We start from the raw sequence: 18,692 nt of genomic DNA, 5'->3' as shown, positions 1-18,692 counted from the left end.
GTTCAAGATGGAAAAGGACATTCAGTTTCAGTCTCATTCTCCTTCGTCTTCCTCGGACAAGTCCCTGCGAGGACCACTCCAACACTGCTCCCCCCACCCTAATTCACCAATCTCTGGTTCCCTTGGTCCCGCGCAGTTGTCGGCTAATCGTACAGAAACATTCCATTACTCAAGTACATCAATCGTGCTGACTGACCAAAGTACAATGGTAAGCTAGTGGGACGAATACTGCAGGATCACAGACAACCATCCATGCTGTGCTTTGTAGGACGACACTGTTTTGTTTGCCAAACATTTGACCCTGCCACACGGGGAAGCGGGAGCGAGTATCCCCAGTGGCTCTCCCGTCCACACATGAAGCATGAAGCGTGCGTGGAGAGCTGCACAAGACCTGGCCACACGGGTCCATCCAGTACACCCCGGCGGCCCTGCATGGAAACCGCAAAGTCCATCGTGAGCGAGGGTGAGCGAGACGACGCCTATCCCTCATGACCACAACACAGCCCCCCTCTCTTCTCCTCTGGCATCCTTGCTGCACGTCAAGCCACTAAAAGATATGGATAAAGATGGGACTAAAATGGAAAAAGATAAAAAGATGCGTGGGGGAGGGGGGGGGGGAGTCCCAGAGCTCCTTATCGGTGGAGAATGCTGCCCAAGTTGAAGCAAGCTCGCTCCCAGTCTCCTTGTCACCCCGGCGACAGCGACATGATGTCGTCTAGGTCTTCTTCTTCATCGTGCGTTTCTTATCAGCGAGTCTGTCGGCCCTGGGGCCCTTGTACATTGTGCCTAAAATAGAATCCCAAAAGGTGAAAAATGGCTGGGAGAAGTTGGATTTGATGCCCCAATGTTGGTGGTGGATGTCGTGGTATGCGGCATTGTTGGAAGTAATGAGCTGCAGAGGATCGAGTGGGAAGGCGTAACCGCAGTGATCGTCTACCGTCTTGATAGTCGAAAAGGTGAAGAAGCAGGTGCCTTGTCGTACTGTCATGCCAGTCAACTTGAACGCAATGCTGGCGCCGAGCGTATCTAGCACAAAGCCTTCCAACGGGTGGTTGAACAAAGAACCGTAAGCGTACGGCACGTAGAGCCGGTGATGGCGCGAGTGAAAAGTAGCTTTTGAACGACGGGTGTCAGCTCAAGTTTGCACGAGTAAAGCCGATTGAATGTCACATGACGGGACCAGGTGATTTTTTTTTTCCCTGAAAAGAAAGGGGGGAAAAAAAGAGAGAAAAGAAGAAAATGAAAAGAAAATAAAAAAGAATAAAAAGAAGAAGACTCACTGTACAGCCATCGGTTCATATGCATCATGCGATGCAGGAAATACTGCCATGAATCAAGGAAGAAGGCGGCGGCGAAAAACTGAAGGCTGGGAACAAGAAAGTGGTAGATTGTCTTGGCAATTGTCAGCTCCCAGGGAGCAAAGGACGGCCCTGCAGACTCGGTACCGGAGAGAGACGGGTAGTAGCCTCCAGCAAAAGCACCGGCTAGCAAGGGGTGTGACGTCGACAAGTTTTCCGAAATAACCGCGGCGTTGAGGCCGACCAAGTTCAGCAAACCTGGGAGTGCTCGTTGCGCAAGACGAAGCCTTGTCGCCCACACAGCCACGTCGTGCTCGGCTTTTCCAACCATTTCGGGAGGTTCGGACAGGGTGAACAAGGCACCTGTAGCCATCTGGAGGATTTGTTGCAAGACGACGTCCCGGGCAACCTCTAACCGAGAGGCGTGGTTTCGTTTGAGGATCTCGTCGGGGGTATGGAGTCGATACTGGGGGAAGAGGTCGAGAACGTCAATGAGGTGGAAGAAGAGCGAAAAGATCCAGTAGACGACGACGGGTAGGATGAGGGACAGCGCGACGTCCGAGATCCAGGGAAACATGTCGTCCCTGGGCTGGAGGGTATGAGACGGCAGAGCGGGCAGGGTCGCGTCGAAGGCGTTGTCGGCCATGGCGAACAGCTTGGGCGTGTTGGTACCGTTGACCATGACGGCCATCTCCTTTGCTCTGCTGAGCAACGGCGGGTTTGCGGATTTCAAAACTGGCAACGACGGGTGCCAGGTGCCGACAGCAACAGCAACAGCAGCAGCAGCAGCAGCAGCAACAGTCGCGCGTGAGGCAAGATGGCAAAAGCGGCAGTCCCGGCGAGTCTGCCGCTTTTTTACATAATATGGTTGGAGCAGGGGTTAGTCGACGATGGAAGGGGGGGGGGGGGGGGGGGAGGTTGGTGGTGGTTGGCAATCGAAAGGAGAGCACGGGTGCCGGCTGCCTATTTGTGTAGGCCTATTTGTGTAGGCCTATTTGTGTAGGAGGATGTCTTGCAGTCTCGTGGCAAAGTGCAGCCTGGCACATATGTATATATAGGTACAGATGTAATTGATGTAAAGTCGCGAAGCGGTGGCCTGATGTGCGAGAAAAGGAGCGATGGGCCAAAGGGGCGAGGACGAGGACGAGGACGAGGACGAGCGAGGACGGGACAAGGGTTGAAGGTTAGTTTTGCTCGTTAGGTTGGAGGCATAAAAGCGTAGAGTACGGAGTACGGAGTACATGTACGGACGTAAGCAGCCAGCCAACCTTTGGCTTGTGTCTGTCTGGGTGCAAACGCGACATGGAGTGGAGACTTGGCAAATGGCTGGGGGCGTCGACGACTTGAGCCTTGAGCCTTGAGCCTTGAGCCTTGAGCCTTGAGCCGTGGCCGCACGCAGGCCACCACCACGGCTTTAGCAGTGCGGGAGTACAATAATGCACGGTGCTGGATCCGGCTGCGGCCTGGTAGGCTGGTAGGTAGCCTGGAGCCAGGGGCCAGTAGCCGTGCATACATACTATTACTGAGTTTGGCGCATGGTCTGTCAGGCGAGGACTCTGCGTGCGTTGAGTCAAGGGTTTGATTGAGGTTTCCAAGTGGCCGGCATAGATGCACCTGTCGCTGGGTGTCGGGGCGTCCAGAAACATTTTATTGCCGGGATGTGTGGTGTTGTTCACCGCCGAGGCGGAAGCGAGACGGTTTCATTGACGCGCCCTCCAGCATAATGAATTGCTGTATTTTACTTTGGCTTGGCCGTGCGTTTGTTCCGAATGCAGGGACGGGTCGAGATGGGCGTTGAATGCGCACGCGCACGCGCACGCGGACGACAATCGACTTTCTCCAGGCGTATGTATGTACATATGTATGCATGACTGGGCCAGGAGCATCATCATGAGAAACAGTGGGGTCGGTCACTTTGGCAGCTTCAACTGTGCCTCTGCAGCCTACGGCCTTGCAGGCTACGGGCCTTGTAGGCTACGGGCCTTGCTGGCTACGGCCTGCTGGCTACGCGGGGCCTACGGGTATATAAATCCTGAAAATGCCTGGCAGAAGTCGGCCCTCCATCAATGTCAGAACGCCGTCTCCGGGGCCGTACGCTGTGACTTGCGGTACAGGGAAGGAAAATAGGCCAAGGGGGACGCCGGCCCAAAAAAAAAAAAGGAAAAAAAAAAGGAGAGGGGAAAAAAAGATGAAAAAAAAGAGGGAAAAAAAAGAGATGGAAAAAAAGAGGGAAAAAAAAAAAGAGGAAAAACCCCGCAAGGCCAAAGCCTAATCCACCCCGCCAACTACAGCGTAGCCTGGCTCCCCCAAAGGCATCAGACAGCAAGCAACATGAACATACAGTAGTCAAAACTGCCCCTCTTCTCTCCCTCCCTTCATATTGACGTTACTCTAACATCTCCACTTCCGGTTTCCCGACCTTTTTTTTTTTTTTTTTTTTTTTTCCCCGTCTCTCTTGTCGTTCGATTTCCTTCACGCTTCATCAAATCTGTCGCAGGCATCGAAACCTTGAATACGCGCCGTCATCATGCTTATTTTCAAGGTTCGCTCGTTTTCCCCTTTCTTCGCCCTGCCATCTCGGGCATCAAACTTTCCAGCCTTATTTCCTCCCTACCCCGCCATTTCCCCTTCCATCCCACCACCAATCCTTCGCGCCGCCACCGCAATCCGTTGTGCTAACCCTGTGAAATCGCACAGGATATCCTCACCGATGACGAGATCATCTCCGACTCCTACGACCTGAAGGAGGTCGACGGCATCGTCTACGAAGCAGACTGTGCCATGATCACCGAGGAGGCCGTCAATGTCGGTACGTACGTTGGCCAACTGACTCCTGGGCCGTCCCTCCCCCTCCTCGTCCCTCGTTATGCATGCCAATGCCGCTGCCGAGGTGTAACCCTCCGCACCCTCAAACTCGAACTCCCTCATCCTGAGCGACCGTTCGCCGGCGGCTTGTGAGGGATTTTGGCTCCCACGAGCCTGAGACTCGTCAAACCACTGGTGATACCGACCAAGCCGTCGGTGTCGCGCCCCACGCATTCTAGCTTTGAAACACCCGCGCCTTTAGTTTCCTGCGCTGTGAGCATAATTGAAACAATCTCAATCTGACCGACTTGTTCTGAAAGACACCGGTGCCAACGCTTCCGCCGAAGAGGCTGGCGAGTCTCTCGAGGACACCGCCATCAAGGTCAACAACATTGTCCACTCCTTCCGTCTCCAGTCCACCTCATTCGACAAGAAGGGTTATCTCACCTACCTGAAAGGTACGTGTCCCCCCAAGAGCATAGCAACAGACTTGGATGGGGCTCAGTGTAGGGTTTGGCTTTTTTTTTTCCCCGACTGACTTTGCTTTCTTCTTCTATATTTCCAGGTTATATGAAGGCTGTTAAAGCTGCCCTCCAGGAGCAAGGTGCCCCTGCGGAAACCATCACCGCCTTCGAGAAGGGTGCTCAGACCTATGTCAAAGAAAAGCTCCTGCCCAATTTCAAGGACTTGGAGTTCTATACTGGCGAATCCATGAATCCCGATGGCATGTACGTGTCTGGTTGTTGAACGGCTCCCCTCTCGCCCTCAACACCCCTCCCCCCCCCCCCCCCCCCTTTTTTTTTTCCGTGTCTGCTTCCATGGTCTCGGCTGACGTGCGTCTGGCCAGCGTCGTTCTCCTCAACTACCGCGAGGATGGTACTACTCCCTACGTCATTGTTTGGAAGCACGGCCTCAAGGAAATGAAGGTTTGAGCGAGTTGAATCTGATGATAATCTGCATACGAGACATTGGTGTATGAAGGCAATGATGTACGGAAGAGGAAGATTTAAAGAAAAAAAAAAGACAACGACAAAGAGTATCGCGTGTTCCTTTTAGCGACTGCCGTACTTGGCCATTTCCGAGGCAGGCATCACTGATGACTCCTCCTCGTATAGCTTATATGTGCAACTCAAGCGAATTCTCTTTCATACCTTGATATGTAGCCACATTCCTACTTCGTCAATGGGAAACGCCGTCTATGATGCTCGCAAGAAACAAGAAGAACCGTCAAACCCTGCGAGCGCGGGTCATCTTGTCCCTCAAAAGGCCGGCCTCGTCGATAGTGGCACGGGTGGAGGCTCATCTCCGTGTGACGGTAGAGGGTGCTTCAGAGGAGCGGTGGAAAGACCTGGCTTCTTTTTGGGGGGCGGAGGAGGTCGTTTCTTTCCCGTCTGCTCCAACGCCGCAGCTGTGGTGTCGCTGTTTACATGGTCAGTGCATGGCCGCACTGTGCCTTGCGAAGGCGGCGGCGACGATGACGATTGAAATTGTGGTTTGGGTTTTGGTTTCGGCGAGCTGTTGTTGTAGGCTCCGGTCTCGTCCATGACACCATATCTCTGCTTCAAGCCATTGGCCATTTTGATCCCTGAAGCAACCTGGTCTCCGTGACGCTGTCGAAAGTTGTTGGCAGTGCTAGCTGCGAGCTTAGCGTCTGCCAAGGATAAGGACGACGGATCTTTGTGAAAATCGGACGCGGTTTTGAGAGCTGCCCGTTTCTGTGCCCAGCTTGTGCCCTCGGCAGGCGGTTTAGCGTCCGTGGAGCTTGCTGACGGAGTGCCCATTCCTGCGTATCTTGCTTGCAGCTGGTTGACCTGGGCTCCCAGGCTCGCAGAGCCAGAGGAAGGCTGCGCTGGTGCAGAGGGGCTAGGGATGCCGTGGTTGTTTGTGGAGCCCTCACGACCGATGCCCAAAGCCGGGACATTCACACCCGCGGCGCCAAGGCCACTGACGGCGTTCTGGTTCAGCCAAGTCTGACCTGCAGCCCTGTCTGAGTCGCTCCTGGCATTTGCGCACGGGGAACTGGCGGCGGTGGTGAAGGTGTTGCCCCTGGGCGGTAATCGCGGAGGCAGGCTGGGCGGGAGGGCCGTTGCCGCGGGAGGGTTCCGGATCGCCTCATCGCAGGGTGGGGCCGGGCTCCTCCCATCAGCTCCGTCCCTCCTGCCCGGCGGCTTTGGCAGATTACGCGTCGCCGAAGAGCCGGTAGTGCTTCCGCTGCACGGCCTCGGCGACGACCTTGATTCCTCGCCGTGGGCCGGCGGCTCGGCGGCAGGCTCGGCGCGGGGGTCCAGGTATTTCGAGGGGCTGGTGACCACCTGGCGCTTCGTCGACACGGGAGGAGGAGCAGGCGCGAGGCCAGAGCCGGTACGCTTCGGGGGCGGGGCGAAGGTTGCCGGGTCTTTGAGCTGGGAGAGAGGGCGGGCGACGCGGCTGGGCGTCTCTGACGAGGAAGGCGAGTCTTTGTTGCGACCCATCAGCCCTGACTGGAACGCTTTGTTAAAAGCCGCAGCCGCACAGGATGTGATGTCCCGCGTCTTTTTTCCGCAGGAGGAGAAGAGGACGAGAGGGGGGGGGGAGGAGGAGGAGGAGGAGCCACGGAAGCCGGGAAAGGGTGTTACCCACGACTGAGCCTCTGATGGAGGAGCCTGACTTTTCGGGGTGCCATCCGTTCTTGACGATGTCCTTGAACCCGGACATGGCGGTGACGGCGATGGCGCGCGGATGCGAGCAGGGAAAGCGTGCGGGGGCTTGCGTAAACTTGTAGACGTCGACTTGTCTGGAGGGGTGACAGGCATGTATGTTGGTTTGCCTGCCGGCTGCCCGCCTCGCGATGGAGGAGAGAAAAGCGGCTGGTGGGGCAGGCAGGGCCTCGGTCCTTGGCTTGGCAGCAAGAAGCAGAAGAGGGGCAGGGGCCCTTGCTCGCCCATGCCCGTACGTAGTACAAGGTACCTAGGTACCTAGGCACCTAAGGCACCCACCAGGCACCCCACCTAGGTACCTAAGGTGGCAGGTACGCCACAGTGCGCAGTGCGCACAGTGATGGATGGTTCCTGGTGCAAGTCCCCCAACATGCTTATGCTCCCTTCAGCAAACCATTGCCACACATACGTCTGTCTATACGAAAGAAACCCATCTGTCCCAGGGGGCCACGATGCACCCCCTGTTGATTTACAAACATCACAAGCCAACCTGACTGACTGCTCGTCCACCCAGCCGACCAGCGTGCGCGACGCGTCCAAGCCGCTCGCGACGTCATGGCTACTACCCCCCCCGCGGTATCAGACTATGAGCTCCTCACCGAGCACTTTGGCTACTCCCCGGTGGTAAGTCATGCCTCTCGCTCCCCTCCCCCTCGAACCGCACGCAAGGCGCTTGCTCTTAGACCCTGGCCTGACCTTTCCCTCCAGGCTCTCCTCGACGACATTATCAACACGGTAAACGTGCTCGCCGACCGCGCCCTCGACTCCGTCGAGCGCCTCCTGCTCTCCATCCCGCCCTCCAACCTGGGCTTCAAACCCCCCAAGACCAGCGGCGGCGACGACGACGACGACGCCGCCGCCGCTGCTGCTTCTGCCGCCGCCGCCGCCGCCAGGCACGAGATCGAGCACGGCACGCACCAGCTCGAAACGCTCCTCAACGCCGCCATCGACAAGAACTTTGACATTTTCGAGCTCTACACCATGCAGAACATCCTGACCGTCAAGGCCGCCGACGAGCCCTTCATCCGGCTGTCCCACTACGACGGACTGGACCTGTCCGCGCAGCCCGCCCTGGACAAGGTGGCAGACCTGCGGGGCCGGCTGCGCGCCAGCCAGAAGCTGCACGTGGCGCTGGAGGCGGAGAGGGCGCGCAACGACGCCCTGCTGGGCAGGCTGAAGGCGGCCCTGCTGGCGCGAGCCGGCGACGACGAGGAGCCTGGCGCCGGGGGCGCCCAGCACGCCGGCCCGCTGGCCTTCTTGCGCGACAGCGGAAGCCTGGCGCAGGGGGGCGCCGACGCGCCCATCACCACGACCGCCGAGTTCGCCCTGTCGCAGCTGCAGCCTCTGCGGGAGCTGTCCTCGGCGCTGCGGACGCTGCTGCCCGAGCTGGCGGCCGAGACGGATCCCCAGGCGGACCACGGGTCGTGGCGGCGACAAAGATCAGAGTACGTCGAGAGCGCGACGCGCAAGTACCTCGAGCGGACGGGCGGCCTGGACCTCGGGCCTTCTGGCGAGGTGCGCGACGGGGAGTGGCAGGGCGGAGGGCCGTCTCTGACCAGGAGCGACGTCGAAAGCTTGGAGAAGGCTGCCTCGATGCTCCAGTCCAGCACGGCCAAGGGGCCAGGGCCACAAGGGCCCGCGGACGACGGAGAACAAGGTCGTGCGTCCACGACCCCGTGAGCGCATGTACGAGCGCCATGGAGCTGCCCGCCGTCGATGTCGAGTGCTCGCTACTGCCTCTCATCAGTTTTAGGGTAAATAAGGGGCTGCTCCCATGATTTATCTGGTACGCATCCCCGAGTGGCAAGGGGCCTGGACACGCCGGGCCACGAAAACAAGAACGGATTGTAATGCAATGCAATCAATGCACGCTCCCACGACTTTGCTTTAGAAGACGCAAACATGCGGCTAGAACTATCAACCCCCCCCCCCCCCCCCAACAACCCATAGAAACAAACGTAGCCTCTTGTCCCCTCTTGCCATGCTGGCCTGCCTGCACTGCGTTGCGATACAACATTGCGACAATTTTTTTTTTTTTTAACAAAACCCCCCCTTCTGCTCACTACGAACAGTCACCACCCCCCCCCCCCCCCCCAAATCAGGACCGCAGTCCCTGCAACCTGGCTCGTAGCGCGGGCGGCGCCTTTTCCCGCTCAACCAGGCCATTCTCCAGGGCCAGGAACCAGAAGTGGTGGCGCCAGTACCGAGCATCCGGCGCAAGCACCTCTGGTTCCGTCACCGCCATGTCCAGCTTGTGGCTCAGCACCACGCCCACCACGTGCCTCGCGTCCGCGACGGCCTTGGCGTCCCCGCGGGCGAGGAGTGCCTCGACGAGGTCCGTCAGGCAGGGGAGCGAGGTGACGGTTCGCCCGGCGCGGGCCAGCTGGTCAAAGACGTCCATGGCGGCGGCGACGTCGCCGGTGACGGCGTGGGCGCTCATGACGCGCTCCCACAGCGTCTGGTCGCCCTGGCCGATGCTGGTCAGGTTGTGGCGGCGGAGGAGGTCGCGTATGGCGGCGCCTGCGTCGGGCGCGGCTGGGCCGGCAGGGCCGACAGGGCCGAGGCCCCGGCCCCGGCCCCGGCCCCGTGCGAGAGCCCGCTCGACCAGGATGGTGACCATGTGCGGCGTGGCCGACAGCCCGGCCGCCTGCATGTGCTGCTGCACCGCGAGGACGGCCTCTTCGGCTCCGCCGTCGGGAAGCGACGCCACTGCGTAGAGCATCTTGCCGTACGTCTCGAGGTTGGCCCGCAGCCCGGCCTTTTCCATGTCCGACAGCAGCTGCTCCACCGCCTGGACCTGCTCCGCCGCCGAGGCGTCTTCCATGCCGCCCAGGACTTGCTGCAGGATGATGGTGAAGGTGGCCTCGTTGGGCTCCACCTTTTGCTTCTTCATGGTTTCCAGCAGAGCTGCGGTTTGCTCCGACGACGTCGCGCACCGCAGGCTCTCTCCCAGCATGATGTTGAACGTGCGGATGTTGGGCTCGATCCCCTCGCGGCTGGCCCAGGCGAGCACTTCCATGGCTGCGCGGCGGTCCAGCGCGATGAGGCCCTTGACGGCGGCGTTGACCACCTCGACGGTGGGCTGCACCGCTGCCGCCCCCGCCCCCGCCGCCCCCGCCGCCGCGGCGTCGCCTTCCGAAAGGACGGCCTTTTTCCACAAGGCTTGCATTTCGGCGAGCGCTTGGATCCCCGCCCGCGGTCTGTTGGCCTCGATGAGACCCGAGATGCGTTCGGTCCAGATGACCGAGTCGAGCTTCAACCCCGACTCCACCAGCTTGTCCCAGAGGGCTTCGATGCGCCCGCCATCCTTGCATGTTTTCCAGCCGTGTATCATGCTCGTGTAGGATCGGACCGTGAGCTGGACGCCGATTTGCTTCATGACATCGAGCGTCTCCTGCAGTCTGCCGGGTCGGCGCACGGCACACCAGACGAAGATGCAATAGTCGAGAAACTCGGGTTCCTCGCGCATTTGCCGGCCCAGGTCCGGGTTCTCGGCCAGGTTCATCCTGAGATGCTGCCAGACGGACTCGGCGCCGGCCGTGTCGCGGGATCGGTACGCGGCGCGGAGCTTCCTGTCAAAGACGGACAGGCTGGACGGCGTGTTCGGCACGGGGGAGAGCGAGCTCTGCGGCAGGGCATGGCCCGGGTACCAGCTTGGTCTTTTCTTGAGGACCATGGCCGATGCCTGCGGCCACTGCGCCGCGACGTATGACTGCAGCTCGTCTAATTTGGAAGGAGGGAATCGGATGTTGTTGGTGAAGATGCGCTTGGTGAAGACGTGGTCGACGAAAGTCGGCTCCACGGGGTGCTGCTCAAAGACGTGGCGAACTAGATTCAGCAGGGGCGCGGCATCGATCTTGTTGCCCTCGCGCGTTAAACGAGGGTCGGAAAGCACGGCCAGGGTGGCCACGAGGCCGGGAATAAGCCAGAAAGCCTGCCCCAACGGGTACTGGATGAAAATGCTCGCCAGAGCTTGGCTGGCCAACTGCATGGTTAGGGACGGGTCGCTAACCGGTGCGCCATATGCATGCATCTTTGCCAGAATCTCCAGATTCTCCGTGCCCATATTGATTTCGTCGGCCGAGGGCAGCACGAAGCGAAGACCTTGCTGATGCGCTTGGCTCCCGCGTTTCAGCTGAGAAAGGTGCTTCCACATATCCACAAGCTCCTTCATCAGCGCGTTGCGCGCCGCCGCCGAGCGCCTTTGGCTGATTAGAATATGGCACAGGTTCAGAACAAGCTCGTTTCTTATGTCGAGATCCCACTTGCCAATCGTGGCACACATCTTCGAAAGGGCCAAGCTCGTACCGGCAAGGCCCTGCTCGGCGACGGAGTCGCAGGTCTCGAAGAGAAACTTGGTGGACGACATGTAGAGATGCTTGGGGACGCGGCCGCGGACGCTCTTGACAAACGGCCAGACCTCGTCTTGAAACCGCCGCAGCTTCTCCTGCGGGCCCGAGGGACTTTTCGAGATTTCCTGCGTCTTGGCAACCATCTCCCATTCCTTCGACGTAATCGGCCACGGGTTCTCGCCAGGAGGAGCGGAAAATGCGGCCCCGGGTCCTGCCCCTTGGACCACGTCGTCGGAGCGAGCCTCGCCAGACCACCGCGGCGAGGGGCTTCCCCGCCGGCTCTTGGACGCAATGGCGGCAAGGAGAGCCTTCGATCCACCAGTAGGCTGCTGCTGTTCGTGGTCACTGGACTCTAGATTTCGTCCCCTTTTGGAGCTGCTGCCGGATGGGGATGCCGAGTCGGGGATCGAGGCGATCGGGTGCGCAGCTTCGTCTGAAGCAGCGGACGAAAACCAGGCCACAGCCCCGTGCCTTGGTGATGGCGCCAACGCCGAGCGCATGCGCGAGGCACATTGCAGACAGCTGGGTCTCGACCTCGATGAGTACATGACATGAGGCAAGTCCTAGGTGGCGGCTACACGTGTGTGCGCACAGTGGCTCGTAAAGCGCATGGGATGGATATCCGCCGTCGGGAGCCAACGTTTTGATTTCTCGAGAAGTGACTTGAAGGAGTAAATGGAAGTTTCAGCAGGTAGGAGTGGGCTGCACAGTGTGGACAGTGTGGACATAGTTCGGGGGTGGTGTCCGGGACTTGGCCAATCATCGGGCGCGGGCCCTGTTGGACATGGACGACGAGAAGAAATTCGTTTTCCGTGTCAAGAAGGTAAGGACTTGTCTCACAGAACTTCCATCTCATCTAATAGGACTACGGACTCTCGTACAACACCTCCAACCAGGCAATCGCCTTTCCTTCCCCCTTTATGCGATTATAGAGGCGAGACCATCCTTTTCATCAGCATAGCTTCTTGAAGCGTCGCGCAAGGCACCATCATGTCCAGTCCTCTTGTCGCCAGAGCCCAGATCCTAGGACGCGTGGCCTCTACAGGGAAGACTCGTACTTTCCGTCGATAGCCTCGACCTTTTCCACACTCCTCCTGTATCCAGGCTCGGCCTCCAGAAGCTCCACATACTCCCTCACCCTGGGAAACTCGTTGCGCCAGGACCCGTCCTTCCACGTCCCCAGCTCGTCGAACCTCGCCGAGCCAGCAATCAAGGGGAAACTCATCAGGATGTCCGCGGCGCTGAGCTTGTCCCCGCACAGGTACTTGCCCCCCGAGGTGGCAAGCTGGCCGTCGATGAAGGCCAGGTGCTTCTTGACGTTTGGGTAGACGAACATGGCCGTGATGCGATTCGCAATGACGGAGGTGATGGGACGCACCAGGAAGGGAACCTGGGGAGATTTCAGGCCTGCAGTAGTGTCCGCGCTCCCGTTCTTAGTGACTTTCGGAAGCGAGCAGTGGGGGAGGGGAACTGGCAGAGACGACAAATCAGTCATCATGCTGCGTCACTTACGCGAAACCACCAGGGCAAAGACCAGGTACGGCATCAGGCTCCCCTCGGCGTAGTGCATGTAGTATGCGTGCCGCAGCCAGGCCTCCGTTTCGCCGCCAACGGTGTTCTCCTTGCCGTCCTGCCACCGCTCCGGGACCAGCTTCTTCCCCTCGGGGAAATGATCCACGAGGTACTGCGTAATGAAGCCGCTTTCGGCGAGAATGACGGGTTTTGCAACGCCAGCGTCGCCGGGATGCGTGATGGAGATGACGGGAGACTTGCCGAGGGGATGGATATCCTCGAGCTCCCGAGGGGCGAGGAGGGTTTCCTTGTCGCGGTGGTACACTTGAATGTCGTAGGGGACGTTGAGCTCTTCAAGGAGCCAGACGATGCGTTGGGAGCGGGACTGGTTCAGCCTGTTGACGGGATGGATGAGCTTGGGGGGGGGGAGGGAAGGGGGGAGATGACACGGCAACGGTAGGATTGCCGATTTTGAGCATCAGAAATGGAGAGTGAAGGAGTGAAAAACGTACCAGTGCAGCTTTATCTGTGCTTGCTGCGCGGAAGGCATGTTGGCCGATTGTGCTCGGGGATTTGCCAAAGGAAATGTATCAAGCAACAACCAGTTGGGTTGTTGGCCTTTGCCTACCGCAGGACCAAGGACGGGACCAGATGAGCTTGAGCTTTGATGCAGGACCAAGGACGCGGATTAGAAGAGCTTGAGCTTTGAAGCAGAACCAAGGACGCAGACCAGATGAGCTTGAGTTTTGAAGCAGAACCAAGGACGCAGACTAGAAGAGCTTGAGCTTTGAAGCAGAACCAAGGACGCAGACCAGATGAGCTTGAGCTTTAAAGCACAACCAAGGACGCAGACCAGAAACCTCCCTCCACCGCGAACCTTGGATGCGATGCGCAAGCGAACCGACAAGTCTCGGAACTCTGTAAACCTAATTTGAAGCTTCCAGCCTTTCTTTGCCTCGTCGGCTTGCGAATGACGTAGGCAGGCAGCAGCAGGGCGGTCAGTGCGTAGTGGGTACAGTACGTACATGTAGGCTTCATTGGTCCTCGGTTTAGTTTGGGCCTCGGTTGATCAAATAGGCCAGACTTCTACGGAGTACGGAGTACGGAGGACGGAGTACCGAGTAGGTACCTTATGGCGCAAGTACATTTTGCCATGCCCCCAGATCCAGATCCTGACCCTCTCTAATCGAGGCGGCGTCATTATCCTGCCCTGCTTCTCCTTCTCTAACCCAACCCACAATATCTGCCTCTATTCGGCCAAGTGCGCACATCTCTTCCCAAAACACCAGACTCATTCTATGCATCCTTTTTTATATTCCCCATGAATAACTTGTGCGTCAAGCGCCCGACTCCGCCCTTCTTTCGCCTGTGTAAAGTCTCCCCACCGCTTGTCCACCGCCGAAAGGAGGGAAAAAAAAGAAAGGAAAAAAAAAGAAGGAGAGAGAGAGAGAAAGAGAGAGAGGGAGGGAAAAAAAGGGCCGACAGAAGATAAATAAAAAGGGAAAATCCTTCAACGCCATGTATACCTTCACCATTATAGCTCGCATCTCCCCGGGTCTCCTTGTTGAGCTGGGTATCCCCGTCCTTCTCAACCAGCCAAGAGCTGCCATTTTGTAAGACGCATGATACCTTTAACCTCGTCGTCGGGTTTTCGGTGCTCCACGGCTGGATGCATCGGCGTCTGCTTCTGCCTCTCGTTTCTTGGTTTGCTTCCTGACCCTGGGCGGCGGTGGGGGCTTGGAGTGCAAATGACCCAAGTCTTCCAGAGCCATCGTATTCACCCACTGTTGGCAACGATAACTCGGCGGTTCTGGCGTCTTGTCCCGAATTCGCGAGCTACTCCGCTTCATCGTGTGCTCATCCGTCTTGTCCTTGTCTTGGCCCTTGTCAAGATACGCCTTTCTGTTCTCCATGTGTTGCGCGATGCGGTCCTTGTAATTGACCAGTTCTTTCCGCAGCTTCGTCTCGTTACAGCCTCGATGATCCAGCCACTTGATTAGCGCAATCACATCCTCGGGTTCCGAGATGTAGCCCCATTGTCTGGCTGTGAAGACGCTTGTTCCGTTTTCTTCCTTGGCCTTGCGCTCCGCGACTGTCATTTGAAACTTTGCCTTGAATTCGTTCTGCAGGCTCGCCGGACCGTCAATGTAGCCTTCGCGCTCCATATCGTCGGGTCCCTGAACCCAAATGCAGCCATTGGCGTACTCGGCGAATGCTGTCGAGCTGGTAGGAAGGCCGCCATAAGGCATGCCGTTCCTCTCGAACCAGTAGTATCGGTTCCAGAACCGGTCCTTGCCCAGAACCCTGGTCCGTGGACAATCGGCCTCGCGCAAATCGTTCTCGATTATAGCCACCTCCTCCTCGCATTCTTTGATAATGTCTTCTTGCTTTTGAATTTCCTTGAGAATTTTGTTGTACTGCTTTTGTAGCTGGGGTGTCAGTTTCACAGCTTCCCTTCGCGGTTTCTGCTTATCCTTGTCGACTGCCTTCTGCTCTTTCCCTACTTCTGCATCCTTCCTTTTCTTTTCTAGCGGCGGCCGGCCTCTCCTTTTGCCCTTTGTTCGACTCGCTTCATTCTCGCTGCCATTCTCGCCGTCTCCTCGGTCAATTTGAGATTCATTCATGTCCAGCATTTCAACATTTTCTTCTTTGTGGATAGTTGCATCGGCATCCTCGGCTGGTTCTGGATCCGGAACCAGCTCCCGACGTTGCTCATGCAACTGACGTAGTTCCTCTGTTCTGTTGACAAAATCATAATCAGTCGGCGCTCCTCATATTTTCTCGGATCAAACTTTTCTTTTTTTTTATTCTTTTTTCTTTTTTTATCTCCTCGGCTACGGCTCGGGTGCCAGACTTACGCTTGCTTCTTCTGCCGTTGCCACTCAATTCTGTCCTTGCGATACTTTGTCATTGTCTCACTGCAATCTTCCATGTAGCCGCGGACCGCTCTGGTCTGCATCGTCAGTAAACATATGATCTGTAGCGCCTTGACTCGGTGGTCGACGTCAAGCTCGGCATAGTTGCGCTGAGCAGCTTCTCTTGTAGGTTCCGTGTCGGGAGGCACAAGGTGTTCAAGTAGCTCCTCGCAAGCGTCTTTCTGTCGGTCGTCTTTCGAAAGCTGATGAATCAAACCAATCATTATACGCTCCCACCCGCCGTTGGAAAAGTCTCGCTTGCGGAGGTGATCTATCCAGTCAAACTCTCTCATCAACTCTTCGGCCCGACTACGGGATTCCTGCTCGGCGCGGATTTCTTCTTCCTCGGCAGCAGCCACAGCTGCAGCTAGCCTTTCAGCCTCAAGCTTAGCTAGGCTGCTTCGTGTAGCACGACCCTTTGGCTTCTCCTCTGGCTCAGGAGATTGTTCTTCTTCATGCTCCTTCTCCTCATCGCCGTCACCTTGCCCGTCGTCTTCGTCTTCATCGCTTTCCTCGTCTTCCAACTCTGGCAGTGTGATGCGCACTTTCCCCCCGTCCTTCTCAGAGTCGACTAAAACCTTGAGTACTGAACAATGAATTTCGTCGAATAGTTGGACGGGCACACGCTCAGAAGCCACGGCCATGGCTTCCACAAAGTCGTCAAACGTGAAAGAATCGAGCTTGAAAATCTCGCAGTATACGTTCAAGGTATCCCAGGTCTCTAGAAAGGCGCCCACGGTTGCCATGTCGATTCTGTCGCGGAAAGGTTGGGATTCGTCAACGATTCCTTCAGCCTCCACGGGAGGATTTCGGCACATGAATTTTAAGCGAGGGCGGAAACTTCCTTCTCTTGGTGGCAAGGCCAAGTCTTCGATGGGATACTTTGTTGGAGGCGGAGGCGGAGGCGGAGTTGGCTCACGCGCTGGCTGCTCATGTGTTCCTGACCCGTGCACGCCATTTACTGATTCAACAAGAGGCCATTTGAGTTCCTTGCAAAGTTGCGCCTGTTTTGCCTTGGGAATCTTGGTGGCTGGCTTCAGCTCCGGCAGGCGCAATAGGCCGCAGTTTGCGAGTCCGGTCGGTTCATGAAAGTGTCCTCGTTTTTGAGCCTGGAGCTGCTTCCTCTCGAGCAACTTTGTGTCGTAGCGAAGATGAGGTGGGACTCTTGTGTCGATATGGTACATATTGGCGTAGTCATGCTTCACGAGCCACGGCGCTCCTGTCCATGCTTCTCGGGTGACGGTCTTTTTAATAAAGGAGCGAAGCATGGCCTTGGTGAAGACGCCTCGGTCCCGACAGATGCGCTGGTCCGTCACCATTGTCTCCTCATCAGTATCTTTAATATTGACCAAGTATCGAGTGACTGGTAAAGTTCGTGACCCATCTGGTAAATTTCTTGGTCCAAAGGTGGTCTTGTCCCTGACCAGGCCATGAATCCGATCTGCTCCGTCTATCGAAACTGTCACCTCCTCACCCGGATAATAATCAAGCCTGAACTCGTCAAATATTGAATCGACAAGATTATCCAAACGGGAGATGGTCTGAAACTGAACTCTGCGGAGAATAGGCCCTTTGAGGGCTTCTGGAAATGAGGCTTCAACTTCGCGACCTCCAGTAAGCTGTGCGAGATGAGAAATCGTGAGCGGCAACTCTTTTTTCAGGTCAAGAGGAAAGAGGCAAGGGTTGATCCACACCTCGCTTTTGAAGGCTTCAAAGAAGCTAAGCCCCGAGTGTCCAGTGATTTGGTCATTGAAACGACGCTGGAGTCATAGCTGTGAGTAATCGCGAACAACTTCTGAGAACAAACACATGCATTGTGCCTGATTACCTGCTTGTAAAATTCCATGCTTTGAAACATATCAAAGTCAGCATGTCCTGCTTGCCATTCGTTGCGGTCTGGCCTGGTCTGGCCTGATACCAAGGCAGGGGAGTGCCAGTCAGCGTGAAGAGGCGGGAAGAACAAACTCACCGACTCAAGTAATCCTCGTATGTGGCAAATATCTCTCCTGTCTGGGGTATATGCCACACCTGAAAAAGCTCCAAGTCAGTTTCGGAACGGTTGAGATGGTTCTGGCCAGATCCAGGGTGGGAGAAAAAAAAAGACAAAAAGGAAAAAAAAAAAAAAAAAAGGAAGAGAGTCATGTGTCGCATACCTCGTCATTCTCGTCTTGTATTTCTGCCGGTGGCAGGAACTGCACCGGTTTCCGTTTGTAAAGAACCTGCAAAAAAAAAAAAAGTCTCAGTATGGGGACTACCTCTGGCAAGGCAGCGCCAACAGTTCCAAGAGGGAGTCTTGGGGCGGCAAATTTACCATGGTGAGAGTATAAAGGGAGAGCCGGGGTCAGGCGGTCGGTACTGATTTGGACACCAGAGCAAAGGCTACCAAGCAAGACGCTTCCTGCTACAGGTCATAATCAAGATGAAGCAATACGGAAGGGACCATTGAGTTATTGAAGCAACTGTTGACGTGGGCGCGCAGGTCCTGTGTTAAAAACGATGCAATCGAGAGGCTGGCGGCAAAAGCCTACTCTGCGCTGCAAAGGGGTGGAAGCGAGGCAATCGGCGAAGTTGTCGTCGACTTACACGACAAAGCGGTGGCGGGCGCGCCCAAGGATGGGATTATACAAGTCAATGGGAAATAAAATGATATCGATCAAGAAGCCGAGGGGATGGCGCGTATCAAGGTTGGGTTGGGCGGCGGGCGATAACCCATGAGTCCAGAAGGGAGAAGAGGGAGGAGGAAGAAGAAGAGGAGGAGGAGGAGGAGGAGGAGGAGGAGGACGGCTGCAAAAGAAAAGCGCGCGAGCTTGTTGACGTGCAACGCAGGAGGAAGGGAAAAAGCGTTAAGTGAGCAAAGAGCCGGCGGGAGGTGAATGGAGCCAAGGAGGAACAGGGTTCAGGCAAACTGTGGGGAGCGGGTAGAAGAGGAATAAAGTCACACATGCAGTCTTGCATTGAAGTTTCTTGCAGCCGCGCAGCCGTGCAGCCGTGCAGCAGCCGTCAATGCTGGCGGCCAACTGAACGAAACGAGCGAGCACCAGACTGACTGATTGACGGTTTCAAGGAAATAAGAACCGGTACCTACCTTAGGTACCTACCTCCTAGCCAAGTGCA

General features: G+C 56.9%; 8 protein-coding genes across 8 annotated transcripts; 2 read left to right on the top strand and 6 right to left on the bottom strand.

Moving 5' to 3' along the window:
* Window positions 1–715: 715 nt before the first annotated feature.
* On the bottom strand, window positions 716–1,989 carry UV8b_06293 (uncharacterized protein; the record flags this gene model as incomplete). The annotated part of the gene is made up of 2 exons (XM_043143790.1): window positions 716–1,113; window positions 1,281–1,989. 2 exons carry the CDS (start codon window positions 1,987–1,989, stop codon window positions 716–718), a joined length of 1,107 nt encoding a protein of 368 aa, XP_042999725.1.
* A 493-nt stretch (window positions 1,990–2,482) lies between these two features.
* Window positions 2,483–2,944, bottom strand: UV8b_06292 (uncharacterized protein; the record flags this gene model as incomplete). The annotated part of the gene is made up of 1 exon (XM_043143789.1): window positions 2,483–2,944. The coding sequence occupies one exon, from the start codon at window positions 2,942–2,944 to the stop codon at window positions 2,483–2,485; it is 462 nt and encodes a 153-aa protein (XP_042999724.1).
* An 881-nt stretch (window positions 2,945–3,825) lies between these two features.
* UV8b_06291 (uncharacterized protein) lies at window positions 3,826–5,035 on the top strand (the record flags this gene model as incomplete). The annotated part of the gene is made up of 5 exons (XM_043143788.1): window positions 3,826–3,840; window positions 3,996–4,107; window positions 4,424–4,561; window positions 4,669–4,831; window positions 4,951–5,035. The coding sequence occupies 5 exons, from the start codon at window positions 3,826–3,828 to the stop codon at window positions 5,033–5,035; spliced, it is 513 nt and encodes a 170-aa protein (XP_042999723.1).
* A 327-nt stretch (window positions 5,036–5,362) lies between these two features.
* Window positions 5,363–6,797, bottom strand: UV8b_06290 (uncharacterized protein; the record flags this gene model as incomplete). Its single annotated transcript, XM_043143787.1, has 2 exons — window positions 5,363–6,583; window positions 6,723–6,797. 2 exons carry the CDS (start codon window positions 6,795–6,797, stop codon window positions 5,363–5,365), a joined length of 1,296 nt encoding a protein of 431 aa, XP_042999722.1.
* A 557-nt stretch (window positions 6,798–7,354) lies between these two features.
* On the top strand, window positions 7,355–8,479 carry UV8b_06289 (uncharacterized protein; the record flags this gene model as incomplete). Its single annotated transcript, XM_043143786.1, has 2 exons — window positions 7,355–7,423; window positions 7,508–8,479. The coding sequence occupies 2 exons, from the start codon at window positions 7,355–7,357 to the stop codon at window positions 8,477–8,479; spliced, it is 1,041 nt and encodes a 346-aa protein (XP_042999721.1).
* A 418-nt stretch (window positions 8,480–8,897) lies between these two features.
* On the bottom strand, window positions 8,898–11,651 carry UV8b_06288 (uncharacterized protein; the record flags this gene model as incomplete). Its single annotated transcript, XM_043143785.1, has 1 exon — window positions 8,898–11,651. The coding sequence occupies one exon, from the start codon at window positions 11,649–11,651 to the stop codon at window positions 8,898–8,900; it is 2,754 nt and encodes a 917-aa protein (XP_042999720.1).
* A 539-nt stretch (window positions 11,652–12,190) lies between these two features.
* Window positions 12,191–13,213, bottom strand: UV8b_06287 (uncharacterized protein; the record flags this gene model as incomplete). The annotated part of the gene is made up of 3 exons (XM_043143784.1): window positions 12,191–12,558; window positions 12,664–13,058; window positions 13,176–13,213. 3 exons carry the CDS (start codon window positions 13,211–13,213, stop codon window positions 12,191–12,193), a joined length of 801 nt encoding a protein of 266 aa, XP_042999719.1.
* Window positions 13,214–14,294: 1,081 nt separating this feature from the next.
* UV8b_06286 (uncharacterized protein) lies at window positions 14,295–17,892 on the bottom strand (the record flags this gene model as incomplete). Its single annotated transcript, XM_043143783.1, has 7 exons — window positions 14,295–15,402; window positions 15,522–17,197; window positions 17,273–17,338; window positions 17,407–17,425; window positions 17,548–17,606; window positions 17,732–17,797; window positions 17,890–17,892. The coding sequence occupies 7 exons, from the start codon at window positions 17,890–17,892 to the stop codon at window positions 14,295–14,297; spliced, it is 2,997 nt and encodes a 998-aa protein (XP_042999718.1).
* Between the last annotated feature and the right edge of the window lie 800 nt (window positions 17,893–18,692).

The sequence above is a fragment of the Ustilaginoidea virens genome, chromosome 5, assembly GCF_000687475.1.
Source record: "Ustilaginoidea virens chromosome 5, complete sequence".
NCBI classification, from domain to species: domain Eukaryota; kingdom Fungi; phylum Ascomycota; class Sordariomycetes; order Hypocreales; family Clavicipitaceae; genus Ustilaginoidea; species Ustilaginoidea virens.
The sequence above is the reverse complement of the archived record's forward strand: the minus strand, read 5'-3'. Positions and strand labels throughout refer to the sequence as shown.